This window comes from Lepidochelys olivacea (genome assembly GCF_965140295.1).
Source record: "Lepidochelys olivacea isolate rLepOli2 genome assembly, chromosome: 4".
Taxonomy (NCBI): domain Eukaryota; kingdom Metazoa; phylum Chordata; order Testudines; family Cheloniidae; genus Lepidochelys; species Lepidochelys olivacea.
In genome coordinates, this window is record NC_140414.1 from 149,334,781 (window position 1) to 149,353,292 (window position 18,512).

Below are 18,512 nucleotides of genomic sequence, written 5' to 3' on the forward strand. Positions count from 1 at the left end.
AGCCGTGCCAGGGCTGGCTGAAGGGCCGGCGGGCAGCAGGCTGGTGTAGCGCAGAGCGGGCTGGGCCTGGGGCTCCGTCTTACCCACCAGCGCCCAGAAGCACTTGTGCTGGGAGACAACGAGGCGCCGGTGGGTGCAGCAGACGACACGGCAGCCAGCTGGCCCCTGGGGTGGATACTGCCAGGCTGCATCGGCAGGAAGAGCATGGTCAGCGTAGGGGGAGGCCCTGCACCACCTGCTATGCAGCCATGCTGAATGCCACCACCTGGGGGGAGAGGGGCAATATGGGGTGTGACCTGCCCCTGCTGGGACATACCACATGGGGATGTGACTTGGCCCTGCTGGGATATAGCTTGGGGGGTGTGTGTGATAGAATGCAAAAAGAAAAGGCCTACTTGTGGCACCTTAGAGACTAACCAATTTATTTGAGCATGAGCCTTCGTGAGCTACAGCTCACTTCATCGGATGCATACTGTATGCTCAAATAAATTGGTTAGTCTCTAAGGTGCCACAAGTACTCCTTTTCTTTTTGAGAATTTTTTGTAATATTTTGTATGAATGTGCGCGCCTCGGTTTCCCCATATGGTGCATGGTTAACGAGGTGGTGGGAAAAGGTTGTTACCAGCAATCCAGATGTGACTGACATCTAGCCCCGTGCCCATGGAGAATCCAAGAAGACAATGGCCACTTCAACTGCCCAGACATTTGGTACCTGGCAACAAACGACCCTGGATGACTCCCATTCCTTAGGAGGCCAGCCAGGTGTGAGCAGCTGGAGGACAAAGGGCTGAGGAGGGGCCCGGTGGGGTGGTTCCACGGGGGCGGCTGCAGGCAGGAGAGACGTTTCTGCACGGGGACTAAAGGGGTCAGGGGCTCGGGGCTGACCCGGCGGGCCCAGGCTGTAACTTGCTGCTCTCTGTGGTGGCCAAGGCCTGGCTACGCCGTGTTCCAGACACCTGCTAACCCCTGGCTGAGAGTCCCGGTCAATCAGGGGAGGTGGGGGTGTAGTGTTCCCTTTGGGGTACACATCTCCCCACAAGGGGCCTGGGGGCATTCCTCGGCAGGCTGTAGGGACTGCACACAGAACCAGCCTGGCCATGGCCCCTTGGGGAAGCGGGACACCCGCCTGGCTGGAGGGACATTCTCTGGAGCACAGGGTCTGGTCTGGGGCAGACCCAGGAACTGCCTCTGGAGGGAACAGCCAGTTTCCATGGGGCCATTCCCATTCCATCCCCACACGAGACAAAGACCTCCCACCATAAGCTGACCCCCCCCCCCCCCAGCCTGGCCCATCCCTCCACCCTTGAGCCATGAGACAACACCAAGTCCAGGGCACCAGCTGCCGTTTATTGTAGGCACTCCAGAGAGCAGATCCCAGCCGTGGGAGCTGGTTGGAGGGCGATCAAGATGGGACAGGGCTCTGGGGTCGGCAGCCCCAAACCCTAGATGCCTTTTGGGGGTCTGTCAGACTAATGTTAGGCCTCCCAGCAATGGGGTTGGGTTAAATAGAGCAGATGGGGGGATGGGTTGAGGGTAAGGGGGCTGCAGGCCCAGCTCTGACAGGCCCCATCACACGTTCTGCCAGGTGGTCCAGGGGCTCCAGGTGGAGTTGACCAAGGGGTCCTGGCAGCGGATCTGCACCCATCGTACATCCCCCTCGATGCTCATCTCCGTCACCCCCTCCAGCTGGAGGGAACCCTGAAATACAGAGAAACGGTGAGGCGGGGGGCTTGCCGTGACCTCAGCAGGGCAGAGGGGAGATGTGACACAGACAGGGAGAAAGGAACCCTAGGGGAGGGGAGAGGAGATCTGTGATTCTCAGCATTTGGGCCTGAAGCCAGGCTGCCCTCGGAGAAGGTGGCTGCTGATCTGGGCTGGCGTTTGGACAGGGAGCCATGAGTGACGCTGGCAGGGGGGTGAGGAGCACATCTGAAAGTGACAGAAGTCAACTTCCTGACTCAAACAGCATTGTAGTAACATGGGAGACCTTGTGCTGACAGGACTAGAGTGGGTGGTTGCTTCGTTTCAAGTGACCATGACTTCATCGCATTTGTGATGCAAATGCAAAATAAAGTCCAAACAGTAATATATATACTTGGCTCTTTAAAAGGGCCAAGCTGAAAACAATCATAAGCCAAATCAGTTGGGAGTCAATTTAAAACAGAAAATGTGAATGATAATTGGGAACTGTTCAAGAACATGTTAGTAGATGCCCAAAAAGCCAGGAAGAAGGCTACACTGGTTAAAAAGAGGGGAAATAAAAGCAGCTCTTAAAAATAAAATAAATAATACATGGAAGAAAGGGTAAGCTGATAGTAATGAATATAAATCAGATCAATGGCTCCTTGTCGAGTTGGCAGCCGGTATCAAGCGGAGTGCCCCAAGGGTTGGTTTTGTTCAATATCTTCATTAATGATCTGGAGGATGGTGTGGATTGCACCCTCAGCAAGTTTGCAGATGACACTAAACTGGGAGGAGTGGTAGATACGCTGGAGGGTAGGGATAGGATACAGAGGGACCTAGAAAAATTAGAGGATTGGGCCAAAAGAAATCTGATGAGGTTCAACAAGGACAAGTGCAGAGTCCTGCACTTAGGACGGAAGAACCCAATGCACAGCTACAGACTAGGGACCGAATGGCTCGGCAGCAGTTCTGCAGTAAAGGACCTAGTGGTTACAGTGGACGAGAAGCTGGATATGAGTCAACAGTGTGCCCTTGTGGCCAAGAAGGCCAATGGCATTTTGGGCTGTATAAGTAGGGGCATAGCGAGCAGATCAAGGGACGTGATCGTTCCCCTCTATTCAACATTGGGGAGGCCTCATCTGGAGTACTGTGTCGTTTTGGGCCCCACACTACAAGAAGGATGTGAAAAAATTGGAAAACGTCCAGCAGAGGGCAACAAAAATGATGAGGGGACTGGAACACAGGACTTATGAGGAGAGGCTGAGGGAGCTGGGATTGTTTAGTCTTCAGAAGAGAAGAATGAGAGGGGATTTGATAGCTGCTTTCAACTCCCTGAAAGGGGGTTCCAAAGAGGATGGCTCTAGACTGTTCTCAGAGGTAGCAGATGACAGAACGAGGAGTAATGGTCTCAAGTTGCAGTGGGGGAGGTTTAGGTTGGATATTAGGAAAAACTTTTTCACTAGGAGGGTGGTGAAACACTGGAATGCGTTACCTAGGGAGGTGGTGGAATCTCCTTCCTTTGAGGTTTTTAAGGCCCAGCTTGACAAAGACCTGGCTAGGATGATTTAGTTGGGGATCGGTCCTGCTTTGAGCAGGGGGTTGGGCTAGATGACCTCCTGAGGTCCCTTCCAACCCTGATATTCTATGATTCTATGACAATAGCCAGTATCAGATGCTTCAGAGGGAACGAAGAGAACAGGGTAATTATCAGATGATGAATCCCCTGTCATCCAGGCCCAGCTTCTGGCAGTCAGAGGTTTAGGGACATCCAGAGCATGGGGTTGTGTCACTGACCATCTTGGCTAACGGCCACTGATGGACCTATCCTGTATGAACTTATCAAATTCTTTTTTGAACCCAGTTATACTTTTGGCCTTCACAACATCTCCTGGCAGCAAGTTCCACAGGTTAACAGTGTGCTGTGTGAAGATGTACTTACTTATACAGTATTTGTTTTAAAGCTGCTGCTTATTAATTTCATTGGGTGACCCCTGGTTCTTGTGATATGTGAAGGGGTAAATGACACTTTCATATTCACTATCTCCACACCATTCACAATTTTCTAGACCTCCATCATACACCCCCAAGCTTTGGTCGTCCCTTTTCCAAGCTGAACAGTCCCAGTCTTCTTCATCTCTCCTCCTACGGAAGCCGTTCCAGACCCCTCAGCATTTTGATTGCCCCTCTCTGTACTTTTTCCAATTCTAATGTATCTTTTTTGAGAGGAGCAACCAGAACTGCACGCAGTATTCAAGGTGTGGGAGCACCATGGATTTATGTTATTACATATTATGATATTTTCTGTCTCATTATCTAGCCCTTTCCTAATGATTCTATTCTGTTATGTTTTTTGGCTGCCGCTGCACATTGACTGGATGTTTTCAGAGAACTATCCACAGTGACTCCAAGATCTCTTTCTTGAGTGGTAACAGCTAATTTAGAGCCCATCATTTTGTATGGGTAGTTGGGATTATGTTTTCCAATGTGCATTACTTTGCACTTATCAACACTGAATTTCACTGGCCACTTTGTTGCCCAGTCACCCAGTTTAGTGAGATCCCTTGGTAACAATTCGCAGTCAGCTTTGGTCTTAACTATCTTGAGTAGTTTTGTAACCTCTGCAAATTTTGCCACCTCATTGTTTACCCCTTTTTCCAGATCATTTAGGAATAGGTTGAATAGGCAAGGGCCCAGTACAGACCCCTGGGGACACCACTATTTATCTCTCTCCATTCTGAAAACTGACCATTTATTCCTACCCTTTGTTTCCTATCTTTTAACCAATCACAGACCCATGAGAGGACCATCCCTCTTATCATCAAGTGGGTGTGCTTCTCGTGGGTCCCACAGGGATCAGCTCTTGGCCCTACGCTATTTAACATTTTTATCAGTGACCTAGAAGAAAACATAAAATCGTCGCTGATAAAGTTTACAGATGGCACAAAGATGGGGGAGTGGGAAATAACAAAGAGGACAGAGCACTGACACAGAGCGATCTGGATTGCTTGGTAAGCTGGGCACAAGCAAAACAATGTGCGTTTCAATACGACCGAATGTGCAGTCCTATGATCTGGGAACGAAGAGCGAAGGCCACATTCACAGGGTGGGGAAACGACTGTGACAGGCACTAGGGGTTGTGGTGGATAATCAGCTGACCAAGAGCGCCCAGTGCAATGCCGTGTTCCAAAGAGCTACTGCCATCCTGGGATGCATCAACAGGGGAACCCTGAGCAGCCGAGAGGCGATTTTCCCTCTGGATTTGGCACTGGGGTGGTTGCAGCTGGAATGCTGCGCCCAGGTCTGGTGCCCACAATTCAAGAAGGATGTTGATACATTGGAGAGGGGTCAGAGAAGAGCCAGGAGAACGATTAAAGATTAGAAATCTGGCCTGACAGTGACAGACTCCAGGAGCTCAGTCTGTTTAGCAGAACAAAGAGAAGGTTCAGGGGTGACTTGATCCTTGTCTACCGGTGCTTGGGCAGCAAGTATTTAATAAGGGGCTCGACGCATCAATCCTGCAGAGAAAGGTCTAATCCAATCCAGCGGCTGGAAGTTGAACCTAGACACGTTCAGAGTGTTGAAAGTTTGTGCCTGATGTCCAGGACATGAACCATGGGAACCTCTTCATGGAGTCTGGGTCACTGATGATTTTTAAAAGGAAACTGAATGGTTTCCTAACCCATCTGCCCTCACTCAGGCAGAAGTGAACTCAGGGACGTGCTCCGGCCTGTGTGGCACAGGAGGTCAGACGGATGATGACAGCGGTTTCTTCTAGCCGCAGACTCTGTGCATTGCGTGGGGGACAGGTGGGGGCGGGGGGGGGTACAAGCAGGGGGAGTGACAGGTGGGAGATAGGTAGGGGCGTGGTGATAGGCAGCGAAGGGGTGACCCAAGCCCAGGCAGGATGAGTGACAGGTGGGGGGACAGTTACCTTCGTGCCGTCCCAGTGCTCGTATTCCAGCTGGTAACGCAGGAGGAAGTAGGAGTGTGGGCTGGACCAGGAGGCTGGGGGGGCCCAGGACAGGTGCAGGAGCCCACCCTTGCTCTGCGCAGTCACGTCTTGCGGGGGGCCCGGCCTCACTGTGGGCACAGAGAGTCGTTAGTCATGGGGGAGGGTGGGATCAGACAGATGGGCAAGGGGAGCCCCTCCACTCTCTGGGTACTCCCTCCCCTTGGCCTTTCGGGAAGGGCCCCATCACCCCAAGGCTGCCTAACCCCAGCTCCGGGCACACTGAGCTGGAACAGACCCAAGGCAGGAACCGCAGGGCCCAGGCCCTTTGGATGATTCCTCTACCACGGGAGAGGGGCGCTATGGGGCAGGGCGGGGGGGGGGCACAATCTCTGTACCTATGGGAAGGATCTGTGGGGCATGGCTGGGGACAGAGAGAGTCCATACGCCAATGAATGGGGTGTGGGGGGCTGACAATCCATGAATCCATGGGAGACCCTCTAGGGCAGGGTGGGGGGAGACCCTCCCGATAGCCATGGGGGGGCATGACTGTCCTGGTAACTATGGATGGGGCTATGAGATGGGGGGAGACGGCTCCAGTAGCCATGGGGGGGCCTATGGGGCGAGGAGGGAATGGTCCCTGAAGCCATGCAGGGGTCTATGGAAGGGGAGGATGTGGGTCCTGGTACCCATGCGGTGGCAGGGGCTCTGGGGCAGTAGGGGGCCAAGTACCCACACAGGGGGCTCTCAGGCAGTGAGGGGCCTGATACCCATGCAGGGGGCTCTGGGGCAGTGAGTGGGGGGTCCTGATACCCATGCAGGGGGCTCTGGGGCAGTGAGTGGGGGGTCCTGATACCCATGCAGGGGGCTCTGGGGCAGTGAGTGGGGGGTCCTGATACCCATGCAGGGGGCTCTGGGGTTGTGGGGGCCCAGGTACCACACGGGAGGCTCTGGGGCGGGGGCCGGTACCATGCGGGACCCACCGATGTCCCGGAGGAAGAGGCGGTGGGTGATGTTCACGAAGCTCTCAGCCGAGATTCCTTCCAGGACCAGCTCCAGCGGCCTCGGCTCCTCCGCGAAGGGGCAGAAGGTCCCGTCCGCCAGGGTCACCGTGAAGGGCTGGGGCTGGTCCGGGCCCTGCAGCGCGGAGCCTCTGCCCACATAGAGCCAGGCCCCGGGGGCACCGTCGGGGCTGCGGCAGAGCAGGGGCAGGTCAGGCGGGGCGGGATGGGGGGGCACAGCAGGGCCAGGGGACGAGGGGGGGTGGGGTCCAGCCAGAGGGCGGGGTGGCGGACTGGGGGTAGGACGGGGGGGGCAGTAGGGTGTGGGGAGGAGTGGGGTCCGGCCAGGGGACAGGGAGCGCAGTGGGGCGGGGGGCACGGCGGAGGGCAGTGGGGCGGGGTCTGGAGTGGGGGCAGTAGGGCGGCAGGGGAGGGGCGCAGTGGGGCGGGGGACACGGCGAGGGGCAGTGGGGCGGGGCCCAGCCCGAGGACTGGGGACAGTAGGGTGGCAGGGCGGGGGGGGCAGTGGGGCGGCACAGCAAGGGGAGGGGCGCAGTGGGGCAGGCGGGATGACGGGTGAGGAGGCAGTGGGGTGGCAGGGGCGGGGGCGCAGTGGGGCGGGGGAGGGGGCGCGGTGGGGCGGCACGGCGGGCGGGGCGACGAGCGGCATGGCGGGGGAGGGGGGCGGCGGGGCGGCGGGGCAGTGGAGCGAGGGGCACGGCGGGGGCGGGGAGCGGCACGGCGGGCGGGGCGCTCACCTGCGGGAGAGGCGGGCGCGGAAGGCGGCGGGGGAGGGGGCAGTGGGGCGAGGGGCACGGCGGGGGCGGAGGAGGGGGCGCGGTGGGGCGGCACGGCGGGCGGGGCGCTCACCTGCGGGAGAGGCGGGCGCGGAAGGCGGCGGCGGCGGCGGGGGAGGGGGCAGTGGGGCGAGGGGCACGGCGGGGGCGGGGCGCAGTGGGGCGGGGGAGGGGGCGCGGTGGGGCGGCACGGCGGGCGGGGCGCTCACCTGCGGGAGAGGCGGGCGCGGAAGGCGGCGGGGCGCAGCGCGGTCCAGGAGCAGCTCAGCTCGCCGCCGTAGGACTCCGCCCGGCAGGTCACGGCGCTGCCTGGGGGCAGGAGGGGTCAACATCGCCCGGCCCCCCCAGCGACCCGCCATAGCCCAGCCCCCCGCCCCTGGGAGTCCGCCCCCCTGCGCTCCCCGATGGTCACCCCAGCCCCTGACAGCGTGACCCCCCGGGTGGTCCCCCTGCGCTCGCGGTCCCCCCACGACCGGTGACCCCCCGGGAGCCCGCGCTCTGTGCCCTGGGAGCAGACAGCCGAGGGCTGTGCCCCCTGCCCGCCCTGTTGGCGCAGAGCCCCGGGGGAGCTGGAGTTCCTGGCTCTCCCCCCCTTGCGCCCCTTCCCTCGCCCCGCGAGTTCCAGCCTCCGCCCCCCACGTGGCAGGCACCTGGGGCGCCCTGCAGCAGGGGGTAGTCCGGGTCGCTGACCACCACGTAGGTGGAGTCCAGCAGGCGAGGGCCATGCCAGCAGCTGTAGTTGCCGGCGGCCGGCTGGTCCAGGCCCTCGAGCGTGAGGGTGCGGCCGGCGATGTGGTGCTCGGCCATGATCTCCTGGTGCTCGTTCTGCTTCCAGGACACCTGCTCCTGGGCGGTGTCGCAGGTCACCACCACCTGGCCGTTCACTTCCCCGACCAGAACTGGGGAGAAGGGAACCCGCCGTCAGCGCCCGGCCTGGGGGGCTGGGGCAGGCCAGGCCCAAGGGCTGCAACCCCCACCCGCCTGGGCAGGGTGTACCCGGTGCCCCCCCACCCCAAGGGGCCAGATGTACCCCTCCCCCCTACCTCCCCAAAGGGGCCGGGCATGCCCTGTGTCCCCCTCCCCTACTCCCAGGGGGACAGATGTACCCCTCCCCCCTTCCCTCCCAAGGGGGCTGGGCATGCCCTGTGTCCCCCTCCCCTACTCCCAGGGGGACAGATGTACCCCTACCCCGTCTAGGGCCCTGCGTGACCTGTGCCTCCCCCCTTCCCCCCCAAGGGGGCCGGGCATGCCCTGTGTCCCCCTCCCCTACTCCCAGGGGGACAGATGTACCCCTCCCCCCTTCCCCCCCCAAGGGGGCCGGGCATGCCCTGTGTCCCCCTCCCCTACTCCCAGGGGGACAGATGTACCCCTCCCCCCTTCCCCCCCAAGGGGGCCGGGCATGCCCTGTGTCCCCCTCCCCTACTCCCAGGGGGACAGATGTACCCCTACCCCCTTCCCCCCCAAGGGGGCCGGGCATGCCCTGTGTCCCCCTCCCCTACTCCCAGGGGGACAGATGTACCCCTACCCCACTCCAGGGCCCTGTGCCCTCCCCCCGCCCCTGCCGCAGGGGCCAGGTGTGTTGCATGCCCACACACACTCTGCTCCCCTAGCACCCCCCAGGTGTAACTCACACTTGCTGGGGAAGTCTGTCAGGGCTGCTGCAGGGACCACACACAGCACCTGCACTAGGGCCACCAGCATCAGCATCTGTGGGGCAGGAAGGGCAGAGTTAGTGCTTCGCATGGGCACCCACAGGGAGCTCCACGTCCCAAAGCCCCAGCACCCCCTGAGACTAGCCCCAAGGTCTGAGCGCTCAGCCCCTGCCTGAGGGACTCCCAGTCACAGCGTGAAGGGCCCAGCCCATAGGCCGAGCCACAGAATAAGCAGCCAGGGCCCTTCGTCTATGTAGCCGGGACTGTCTGTCTGTCTGTCTATGCCACACCCAGTACAACAGGGCCCTGATCTCGGGGCGGGGGAAGGGGGCTGTGCCATGCCTGGCATGGGGGGGCCCTGATCGCAGGGTGTGGGGCTGTGCCTGGCATGATGGGGGCTCCATTCTCTGGGGTGGGAGCGTGGGTCTGTGCAGCCAGGGGCTGGGGCTGGCAGAGAGGGGTCCACAAGGAAGCAGGTGCTGGAAAAGGCAGTGGGCTAAGCTGTTGGAGAGGATGAGGTGATGGGCCCGGGCAGGTAAAAGGAGGTGCATGAGGTGGGGGGGGGGGCAGCACTGGGGGAAGGGTAGAGAGCCCCATGGATCAGGGAGCATGAAAGGGTCAGGCCAGACTCTACCCCCAGAGCCTGCAGTGGGCCAAGGTAGCTGTTTCCTCTGCAGCCCCCTCCCCAGCCCCAAACTCTATGGACCCCAGCACCAGAGAAGGCAGCCCACTCCCTGGGGCCGCCCTAGCTCTAACCCCCTGGCCATGGGGCTCCCAGCCCTTCCCCCGGAGGGGAGTCCATAGCTGGCTCCCCGGCTCCCTGGGTCAGACAGCTGAGCCCTATCCTGCCCTCAGGAGTGCTGGGCCCCTGGCCAGGCTGCCGGCTGGCTCCCCCCGCACATCGTGTCCAGCCCTACCTCGGCGGGTCAGTGCTCTCTGCTGCTCGCAGGGCTGAGGAGTCTGGTGCTGAAGCAGGGCTGGGGTGTGCTGTGTGTGACCCGTATATATTCACCCCGGCCCGGCAGGGGAGACCCCAAAGGCACAGAAAGGAGAAGCAGAGAAACCACATAGCTGGAAACATCAATTCTCAGAAGAGAGAAAGCTGGAGAAGCCACGCTGGGCTGGGGCCAAAACCAGAGAGAGATACAGGGCCCCGCATCTCCTGAGGCGAGGGGCCCAGCCCCACAGCAGTTGCTACAGGGTCCCCCCATTGCTCCTGCAGAGTGAGGGGCCTGGCCCCATAGCAAGTCCTGGTTATCACCCCCCATCAGTCACACTCACCTGGAGCCCTGGCATGGCTTGATTTGTGTCCATGCAGCTGCCCAGACCCCCACCGAGATCGGGGCGCCGCCATGCTGGGCAATTTGCAAGCATATAACGGGGACAGTCCCTGCCCCTGGAGCTCACTGGCCACGTGTGAGATGAGAGAGCAGGGGTACGACAGACGGATGGCAGAGCACGAGGCGGCGGGGAGACGGAAATGGTCTCGGTGAAGCTGGGTGGTTATTGTAGGCCTGGCGGCAGAGGGAGCTGGATGGAGCCAATGAGGTGGCCTTGCAGAGCTTAAGGGGAGCTCGCCCTGCGTGTAAGGGCAGCCAGGCAGAAAGTGCAAAGGTGTGAACTGCTGCAAGTGCCCAGTGTCTGCTGTCCCATTGGCAGGGCGAAGGCGGAGTTGGCCCAGTGGTGTCTGGGAGATGATGGGGTGGCGGGATGGGACAGGCCGTGGACGTGGAGATGGGGGGGTTGTGTCTGATGGGAGTCTGATGCCAAGGCCATTGGTACCAACTGCTCTATAACAGCGCCTCCTCCTGGTGCACAGCTTGCAGGGCTTTTATCCACCGGGCATGTCGGGAAAGCCAGGCTCAGGCTGCTCCCCACGCTCCCGGGGTGAGGCTGCAGGCGGCTGGTGAAGAGGGAAACATGTGTCACCATCTGAATCCGGGCAGGCTGACAAACAGGTTTGAGGCAGACCAGGGAAGTCGATTCACCCACCTTGCTGTCAGCTAGTCATGGGGCATTGTAAGCCAATACAGCAAAGCCAAACCTGCGCACAGAGCAAAGAGAGGGAGGGGGGACACCAGCAACTAAGCCCCACAGGGCTCTCCTGTCTCCGGGGGGTGGGGGGATATACAGAGAAATGTGGGGCTGGGAGGTCCTCCAGTTCCCTCCCTGCACTGTGGTAGCACCAAGTGACCCTAGACCAGCCCTGACAGGGGTTTGTCCAATCTGGTCTTAAAACCTCCAATGACAGGATCCCACCACCTCCTTGGACGCCTGGTCCGGAGCTTAGCTACCCTGAGAGTTCGACAGCTTTCCCCAGTGTTTCCCTTGAGCTCCCCTGCAGCAGAGCAGGCCCGTTCCCGCTTGTCCTGCCTGCAGTGGGCATGGAGAACACTCCAGCCCTGCAGACTGGGATCAGGTCCGCAGGCTCCTGTTCTCACCAGTGAACATGCCCTTGCTTAACCTTCCCTCAAAGGCCACGCTTTCGAAACCTCGGATCATTTGTGTTGCTGTCCTCTGGACTCCCTCCAATTTATCCACATCTTCCCTGAAGTGCGGCACCCAGACCTGGACACGGTGCTGCAGCTGGGGCCTCCCCAGTGCTGTGTAGCACAGGGCAATTACCTCCCCTGTCTTACATGCAACACCCCTCTTAATAAACCCCAGAATTACATTAGCCTTTTCTTTTACAGCTGCATCACGTTGTTGACTCGTATTGGATTTGTGATGCCCAGCTCCTGTCCCGCAGTCCTACCGGCTAGCCAGGTAGTCCCGTCTGAAGTTGTGCATTTGAGTTTTCCTTCCTGACTGAAATACGTTGTACTTGTCTTTACTGAATTTCAACTTGTTGAATTCAGACCAGTTCTCCCATTTGTCAAGGCCATTTTGAATTCTCATCCTGTCTTCCAAAGTGTTTGCAACCCCTCCCAGCTTGGTGTCGTCTGCAAATTCTATACGTACACTCTCTCCTCCATTATCCAAGTCATTAAGGAAAATACTGACTACCATGACTACAGAATGAGCCATGCTCCCCCAGGGTTTGGCTTTGGGGGACTCGCTGACTGGGGCTCATGGGGTGGAGCAGGGGGCTGCAGGCCTAGGGGACTGGTCTAAGGGGTCAGTGAAGCCATATGGCCTGCCCTGGAGAAAGGGTGTGAGCCCTGGGGGTCTGGCCCACTCCAGGGGGCCTTCCAGGGACTGCTCCAAAGGTCGGGGTGTGATAACAACTGTCACAGGGCATAGGGAGGCCTTAGGGTAGCCCAGAGAGCTGCAGGCTACAGCACGGTCCATCCTGGTCAGCCCAGAGCCCAGCCAGGCTGCAGTGACCCCTTGGTGCAAGATTTGTCTGTCCCTCGTCTGACCTGCTTCATCAGACTCCAGGTGAGAGCCCCGACTCCTGCCAGCAGCAGCCTTGTCCCAGCCTCACACCTCCCCTGTCCAGGTGGGGAGATCCAAATCCCTCTGCGGTGTCAATATCTGAGCAACTGGATTTATGGCTGTCTTTTCAAGGCCATGGAGACCAACACCCAGATGGCGAGGTGACACCCACACCCCTGTGTCTTACCCTGCCCTGAGAGCAAACAGGCCTTTCCCACCCACTGAGTAACAATGCATCTTAGGGGAAACTGAGGCACAAACAGGTTTTTTTTCCCCCCCCCCAAATATCACAGAATATTCCCACTTTGTCACATCTCTTCCCCCTTCCAGACCAAACTGGGCAGGGCACTTTAACCAGTGACCTGGGGAAGTTCGAACCCACAAGTGTTATTCACAGGTGCCACAGCATCTTTCGCATCCCCTTGGTAGCTTCCTGCCTGGCACTTCCAAGAGTTAGGACACAGAACCACAGGGTTAGAAGGCTCACCCAGTCCAACCCCAGCCAGCAGGCAGCAGCTGTTGTGTCCTTAACTGTCTACAGCGCCGTTGCTATTCAATCAAACGTCCCGTACCCAGCCCGCAGCTCGGAGCCGGGTCCCGTCCGCCCTTAGGGCCGGGCTGGTCGCTCGCACTCACGGGGGGCACAAGGAGCTGGCATGAGACCTGTGCCCGTTTGCCACCCCAAAGCCCTGGGGTTTGGAACTGGGCTGGGGTCCTGCCACTGGCTCCTCCCCGTCGTCTGCCAGGGAGCGAGGGCAGCGAACTCCCCCTCCCCGTGTCGGCCACCTGGGCTGCCCTGACCCCCAGGCTGGAGCAGGGGGTGAGCCCTTGGGCATTTGGTCTTAACCCAGCCCTGTCTCTGGGGTTCTGATGTCCCAGGGGCTGGTGGGGCAGGGTGCTCCTGCACCTGGGCAGGCCCCTCTGGAGCTGTCCCCCAACCCCAGGGCTGTGTGTATGCCAGGAGCCCGTCCCCCAACCCCAGGGCTGTGTGTATGCCAGGAGCCCGTCCCCCAACCCCAGGGCTGTGTGTATGCCAGGAGCCCGTCCCCCCTTGGGGGTAACCTACTGCCCTTCCCCGCGATGGGCTGTGGTTCAGGCTGCCTGCTGAGTTCACGGTGCTCTAGTAACCCCTGAGCTGGTAGGAGGCAGGCAGCCATCCCGTTAGCTTGCAAGGTTTAACTTGCATCCCGACAGATTCCCCTTTCTGACCTCCCGTGGCACCTTCCCTGGGGACTGCTGCCGTGAAGCAGCCCCTGAGGACGTGTTTCCAGTGTGCACAGATAACACCTCCCATCGCTTCAGCGCGCACGCGTCACAAGGCTCGCAATCCCCAGGGGCCCCTGCCTTTCCGCGGAGACTCACGGCGTTATGGGTGAGCCAGACTCAGGGGACAGGCCAAGCAGTTAAGGGCAGAAGGGGCCACCAGGTCAGCTAGTCTGACCTATACATCACAGGCCCCCTGCCAGCACCTGCCCACTAAACCGAAACTGGACTAAAAGAGCACAGCCCACAGGGGACTAGACTGTGCGTCACCAGCAGCGAGCAGGCGGCCAGAGGGGCCCGGGGCCCACGCAGTGACAGGGAAATGACAGATGAGCTACACCCAGCTAATTCTGGCTGGTGACCACCCCCATACGCTGCAGAGGAAGGTGACATACTCCTTGGGACAAAGGGGGAATTTTCTGTAATATGATGTATGGATACTGTACATGCCTCAATTTCTCCTGTGTGCTGCATGGGGAATTAGGCGGGAGGAAAAGGGTGTCTACTCTGTGCAGAGATCCAGGTGTGACTGCGCCTCGCTGGCTGGGCCCCAGGCCCACGGACAGTCCCAGAAGACAATGGCCAGCCCAATTGCCCAGACATTTGGCACCTGGCAACTGACAACCCTGGATGCCCCCCGCCCCGTCTCCCCAGCAGGAAGCCAGTCGGGTGTGAGCAGCTGGAGGACAAAGGGCCTCTGCTGCCATCCGGCCCCGCTGCTCCACCTACCCTCCTGCTCCCACGCCACCCGGGCCCAGCCCCACAACACGCAGGAGCCCTGGGACCAGGGACTGGCACTGCCTGCGCGGCCTTCACCTTGGCCCCCAGGCCAGAGCTGCAGGGCCAGGCAGGTGCGGCGCGGGGGCGACGGGCAGCAGCGGGTGCGGGCGGAGCGAGAGAGGCGCTGTCCCCTGCGCAGTGTCCTGGCCATGCCGACGGGGGGGGCCCAGCTGCCATATCCCCCAGCCAGGCCATGAGGGGGGTGTGGGCATGCCCGGGGGTGGGAGCTGCCATGGGGCTGGGGGAGGTCCACAGTGTGCCAGGGCCGATGGGGTGCAACCCGGGTCTGGGCCCTGCTGTGAGCTGAGCTGCCGTGGACGTGTCTTTTCTGAGCACACAGGAAGGAGTCGGCAGCCCAGCAACATGGGCGTGGCACGAGGTGGCTCTCCCCTCACCCGAGCTGTGGCCTGTGCCCCCCAGTGCGGGCATGCTGGTCACAGGCCCACCGCACGGAGCAAGGGGTTAGTGTGGGCACGGGGCCCACCCGGCTGCCCCTGAGTCTGCCACGCTAGGTGCTGGGGCTCCGAGCTGACCATGGGCTGCAACGGGTGGGGCAGGCGAGGGTCTGGCCTGTGCCCTGCAGGGGTGGGACTGGCTGCCCACGATGGCCCTTCTGGCCTTACCGGCTCTGAGGCTTGTGCAGCAGGTCAAGGCTGGGCAGGGGGGCTCCCCAACTGGGGGGAGGGATAGTGATGTGCCCTGGGGCTGGGGGGGAGGCAATGACAAGCCCTCCAGCCCAGGCCTAAGGGGCCATGCCCAGAGCAGCACCACAGCCTGGCTGTCCCAGAGGGCGTCGCATCAGGGCCCAGCCTGTAGCCAAGGGCTGGGGGGGTGCCTGGGCATGCAGTGAGGACGCAGCCTGGGTTTGAAGGGGGGATTTGGCTGCAGCCCCCTTGCTCCACAGGAGATCCCCCAGCTCCCACCTCCCCAGCATCGGGGGCTCTCTGCCAGCCTGGTGCCCAGTTCTACTCGGCCTGGCACAGGGGCCCAGTGCACGGAGCTCCCCCCAGCCTCACGGACTGTCTCGGGTTCCTGGAAAGCAAGGGGGAAGTTGGGGACTGCTGTCACTGAGCTGATAAGGGCAGTGTCATGCCGTGCCCGGCTCGCAGGGTGCAGCCCGGGCAGCCCCGGGTTCAGCCCACTCCCAGTGGGAGGGCCAGACTGGCCCACAACCTCAGGGAGCCCAGCCGCCAGCCCGAACAGCTACAGGTAGCCCCAGTGCAGGGCTCCAGCCGCTCTGCCCGAGAGCAGCAGGGCAGTGCCCATGGGCCCAGGACCCACCCAGGCCCCCACCACCCCCATGGCTGGGCTCCCTGGGAGCAGGGCTGCTGTAGGCCCAGGCCCCCTGCCCCGTGACACTGGCCCCTTCCCAGCTTTGCAGCCGGCGGGATGGTGGGGAAATACCGCAGTTCAGTGCCCCCCGCCATCCCATCCCCGGCTCTGCCAGCTGCCTCCCCTTCTCTCCCCACGGGGGGCAGGTGTTTGCGGGGGCTCCATGTGGGGCCTGCCCCTCATGTGCTGCACAGACCTGGGAGGGGCTCCTCTGCTCAGCACCCCAAGCTGGCTACTGGACCCAGGCCCCCTGCAGCCCCTGCCCCAGGGAGCCCAGCCCCTAAGCGGCTCCATCCCCTCTGCCATGGAGCGGGACAAGCTGGGTAGGGCCCGCCTGGCCCTCTGCCCACCTCCCAGCCTGCAGGGAGAGGCCCGACAGCTCCTGCCCCTTGGCCCCCGCCCAGAGGAGAGGCTGGGCCCAGCAGAGCCGGGATATGAAGGGGCAGAAGGTTCCTACAACTGGGCTCCCCCCAGGTACTGGCTCCCCACAGCTCAGACCACAACTTCCCCTGTGAGCTGCGGGGTGGCCAGCCCGGCGCTGACTCCTCTGCTTCCCCAGCACTTCCAGGGAACGCAACCGTGCCGGGGGGAGCCCCGCTGAACTGCCAGGGCCACCCCCTCCCTTCTCGCGTCACAGGGGCTGCAGGGTGGGGCTGGCAGGGCAGGGGCTGCCTGGCTCCCAGGGGGGATTTCGCTTCAACCACCGCCCGCCCCCAGGGGAGCACAGTGCGAGGCTCCCCCCAGCCTGAGGGCTCCGCTTTCCCTGCCCTGCTGCTCTCCAGGTGCTCCATGAAGCTGTACTTGGCGGCCCAAACAGGCAGGTCTCGCCGCCACTGCAGCAGCTCATAGTAGCGGGAGGAGAAAGGCAGCCCGTCGTATGGGTTCACCTCCAGGTCCCCCTCGCAGTCCAGGGCCAAGCCCGTGAGGCCAGGGCCTAGGACCGCTCAGCTGGCCAGAGCGAGGGAACAGCCCAGCACCACCGCCTGGGACCGCAGAGCCCCCGGGCTGCTGGCCTGGGGGGACCAGCCCAGGGAGCTGCCCCGCGGGGTACTGCATAAGGTATCAGGGCACCTCAGCACCAGACCGAGGGCAGCAGGGCCCATTGCGACGATCCAGTCTGACGCCCCGGTACAGCCCAGGCCAGAGCCCGGCTGCCCGCTCAGCCCTACGGCCAAGCTGCTAGACACAGCCTGGATCGAACAGAGAATCCACCTCCTCCCTCAGGGAACCGGGCCCATGGTTAATTCCCCTCCCTGTCAAAGGCTGAGCGTGTCCCTCCTCGGCTAGCCTGACGGGCCTATTAGGTGTCTGTTCCCCCGTAGGTACCTGCAGCCCGGGGTCAAGTCGTCCCTGAACCTGCTCTTCAAGCTAGATGGAGCTCCCTGAGTCCCTCACTCTGAGGCAGGGTTTTCCAACCCTTCAGTCACTCTCCTGGCTCTTCTCTGCCCCCTCTCCAATTTGTCAACACCCCTCTTGGATTGTGGGCACAGGATCCCAGCAGCGGTCGCACTGGTGCCAGATTCAGAGGGGACATAACCTCTCTGCCCCTGTTTACACAGCCCAGGATGGCAAAGTCCCCTTGGCCTGCTGGCCCAGGCTTCTTGCTGAGATTTGCTCTCATGTAAGCTCCATAGGGTCGCGCGGGGGGGGGGGGGGGGGGCTCTGAACCAGCTGGGACCAAAGATGCACCGAGCAGCCCCCATGCCCAGCTCCACCCACCCCAGCATGCAGCCTGCAGATGCTGGCCCTGGGGAGGATGCAACCACAGGGCAGCCGGCACCCAGAGCTGGAGAAGAGGGAGGCAGGATCCCAGGAGCAGCTGACCCCATTCTGCAGCCCCAGTTCAGCTCTGCCTCCACCCCAGCCCTTGCTGGGGGCTAGCACGCCCGGGTGACCTGGGAACAATTCACAAACTGTACCCGCCCGCAGGGGAGGCAGAGGCCAGCTGGCATCTCCAGGCTTCTGGCTCCACCTTGGCCTGCAGCCCCAGGGGTTCGGGGACTGGGGCTAACGCTAGAGGGGAGCCCAGCGTGAAGCCCATGCATTGTCACGCTGCTCGCCGAGACCTGGCTGGGGATAGACAGCTGCTCCCCGGCCAGGCTGAGCAGGGAGCCCCGGGGCTGCGGGTTACGAAGGGCACAGGGCTGTTTCCGCTCTCACGCGTCTACCCCTGTCCAGCACAGGGAGCTGCTGCAGAAGGCTGGGGAGAGGTCGCGGAAGCGGGGGCTAGTATCTTTAAGGAGCTGTGTATTTCTCAGGCCACGAAGAGCGACGAGAAGGGGGCTGGAGCAGGCCAAGGGAAAGCAACAGGCTCAGTGGGGGTGGGGGGAAAGAGTCCTGGGGGGTGGGTTCATCTACATGACAGGGCAGGCTGAGGGGCAGTAGGGGTTCTGGGAGCAGGGGAGCTGGGCCCCACAGTCCCACCTCTGAGGAGGGGGCACAGCAACCGGAGAGCGGAGCATCCCGAGCACCTGGGTGAGTGGGCAGAGGGGCCTGTGCTGGCCCTGAATGTGCAGCCCCAGGCCCACGCAGGTGGGAAAGGCTGCACCCCCAGCACCCTGGGGACGAGACCCAGGGCCTGCAGAGCTGGCTGACTAGGTACAGTGCCAGGAAGGGGACGCAGCCCAGGGGTGGGCACTGACCCCCCGGCTCAGAGCAACGGACACCAGGCTGGGAA

The 18,512-nt window shown here is 61.5% G+C and overlaps 1 protein-coding gene across 1 annotated transcript; it reads right to left on the minus strand.

Moving 5' to 3' along the window:
• Positions 1-1,326: 1,326 nt before the first annotated feature.
• On the minus strand, positions 1,327-14,654 carry LOC311519355 (interleukin-12 subunit beta-like; the record flags this gene model as incomplete). Its single annotated transcript, XM_084625775.1, has 8 exons — positions 1,327-1,698; positions 5,615-5,763; positions 6,616-6,824; positions 7,504-7,639; positions 8,081-8,329; positions 9,062-9,137; positions 13,033-13,091; positions 14,540-14,654. The coding sequence occupies 8 exons, from the start codon at positions 14,652-14,654 to the stop codon at positions 1,570-1,572; spliced, it is 1,122 nt and encodes a 373-aa protein (XP_084481901.1). The 3' UTR covers positions 1,327-1,569.
• Between the last annotated feature and the right edge of the window lie 3,858 nt (positions 14,655-18,512).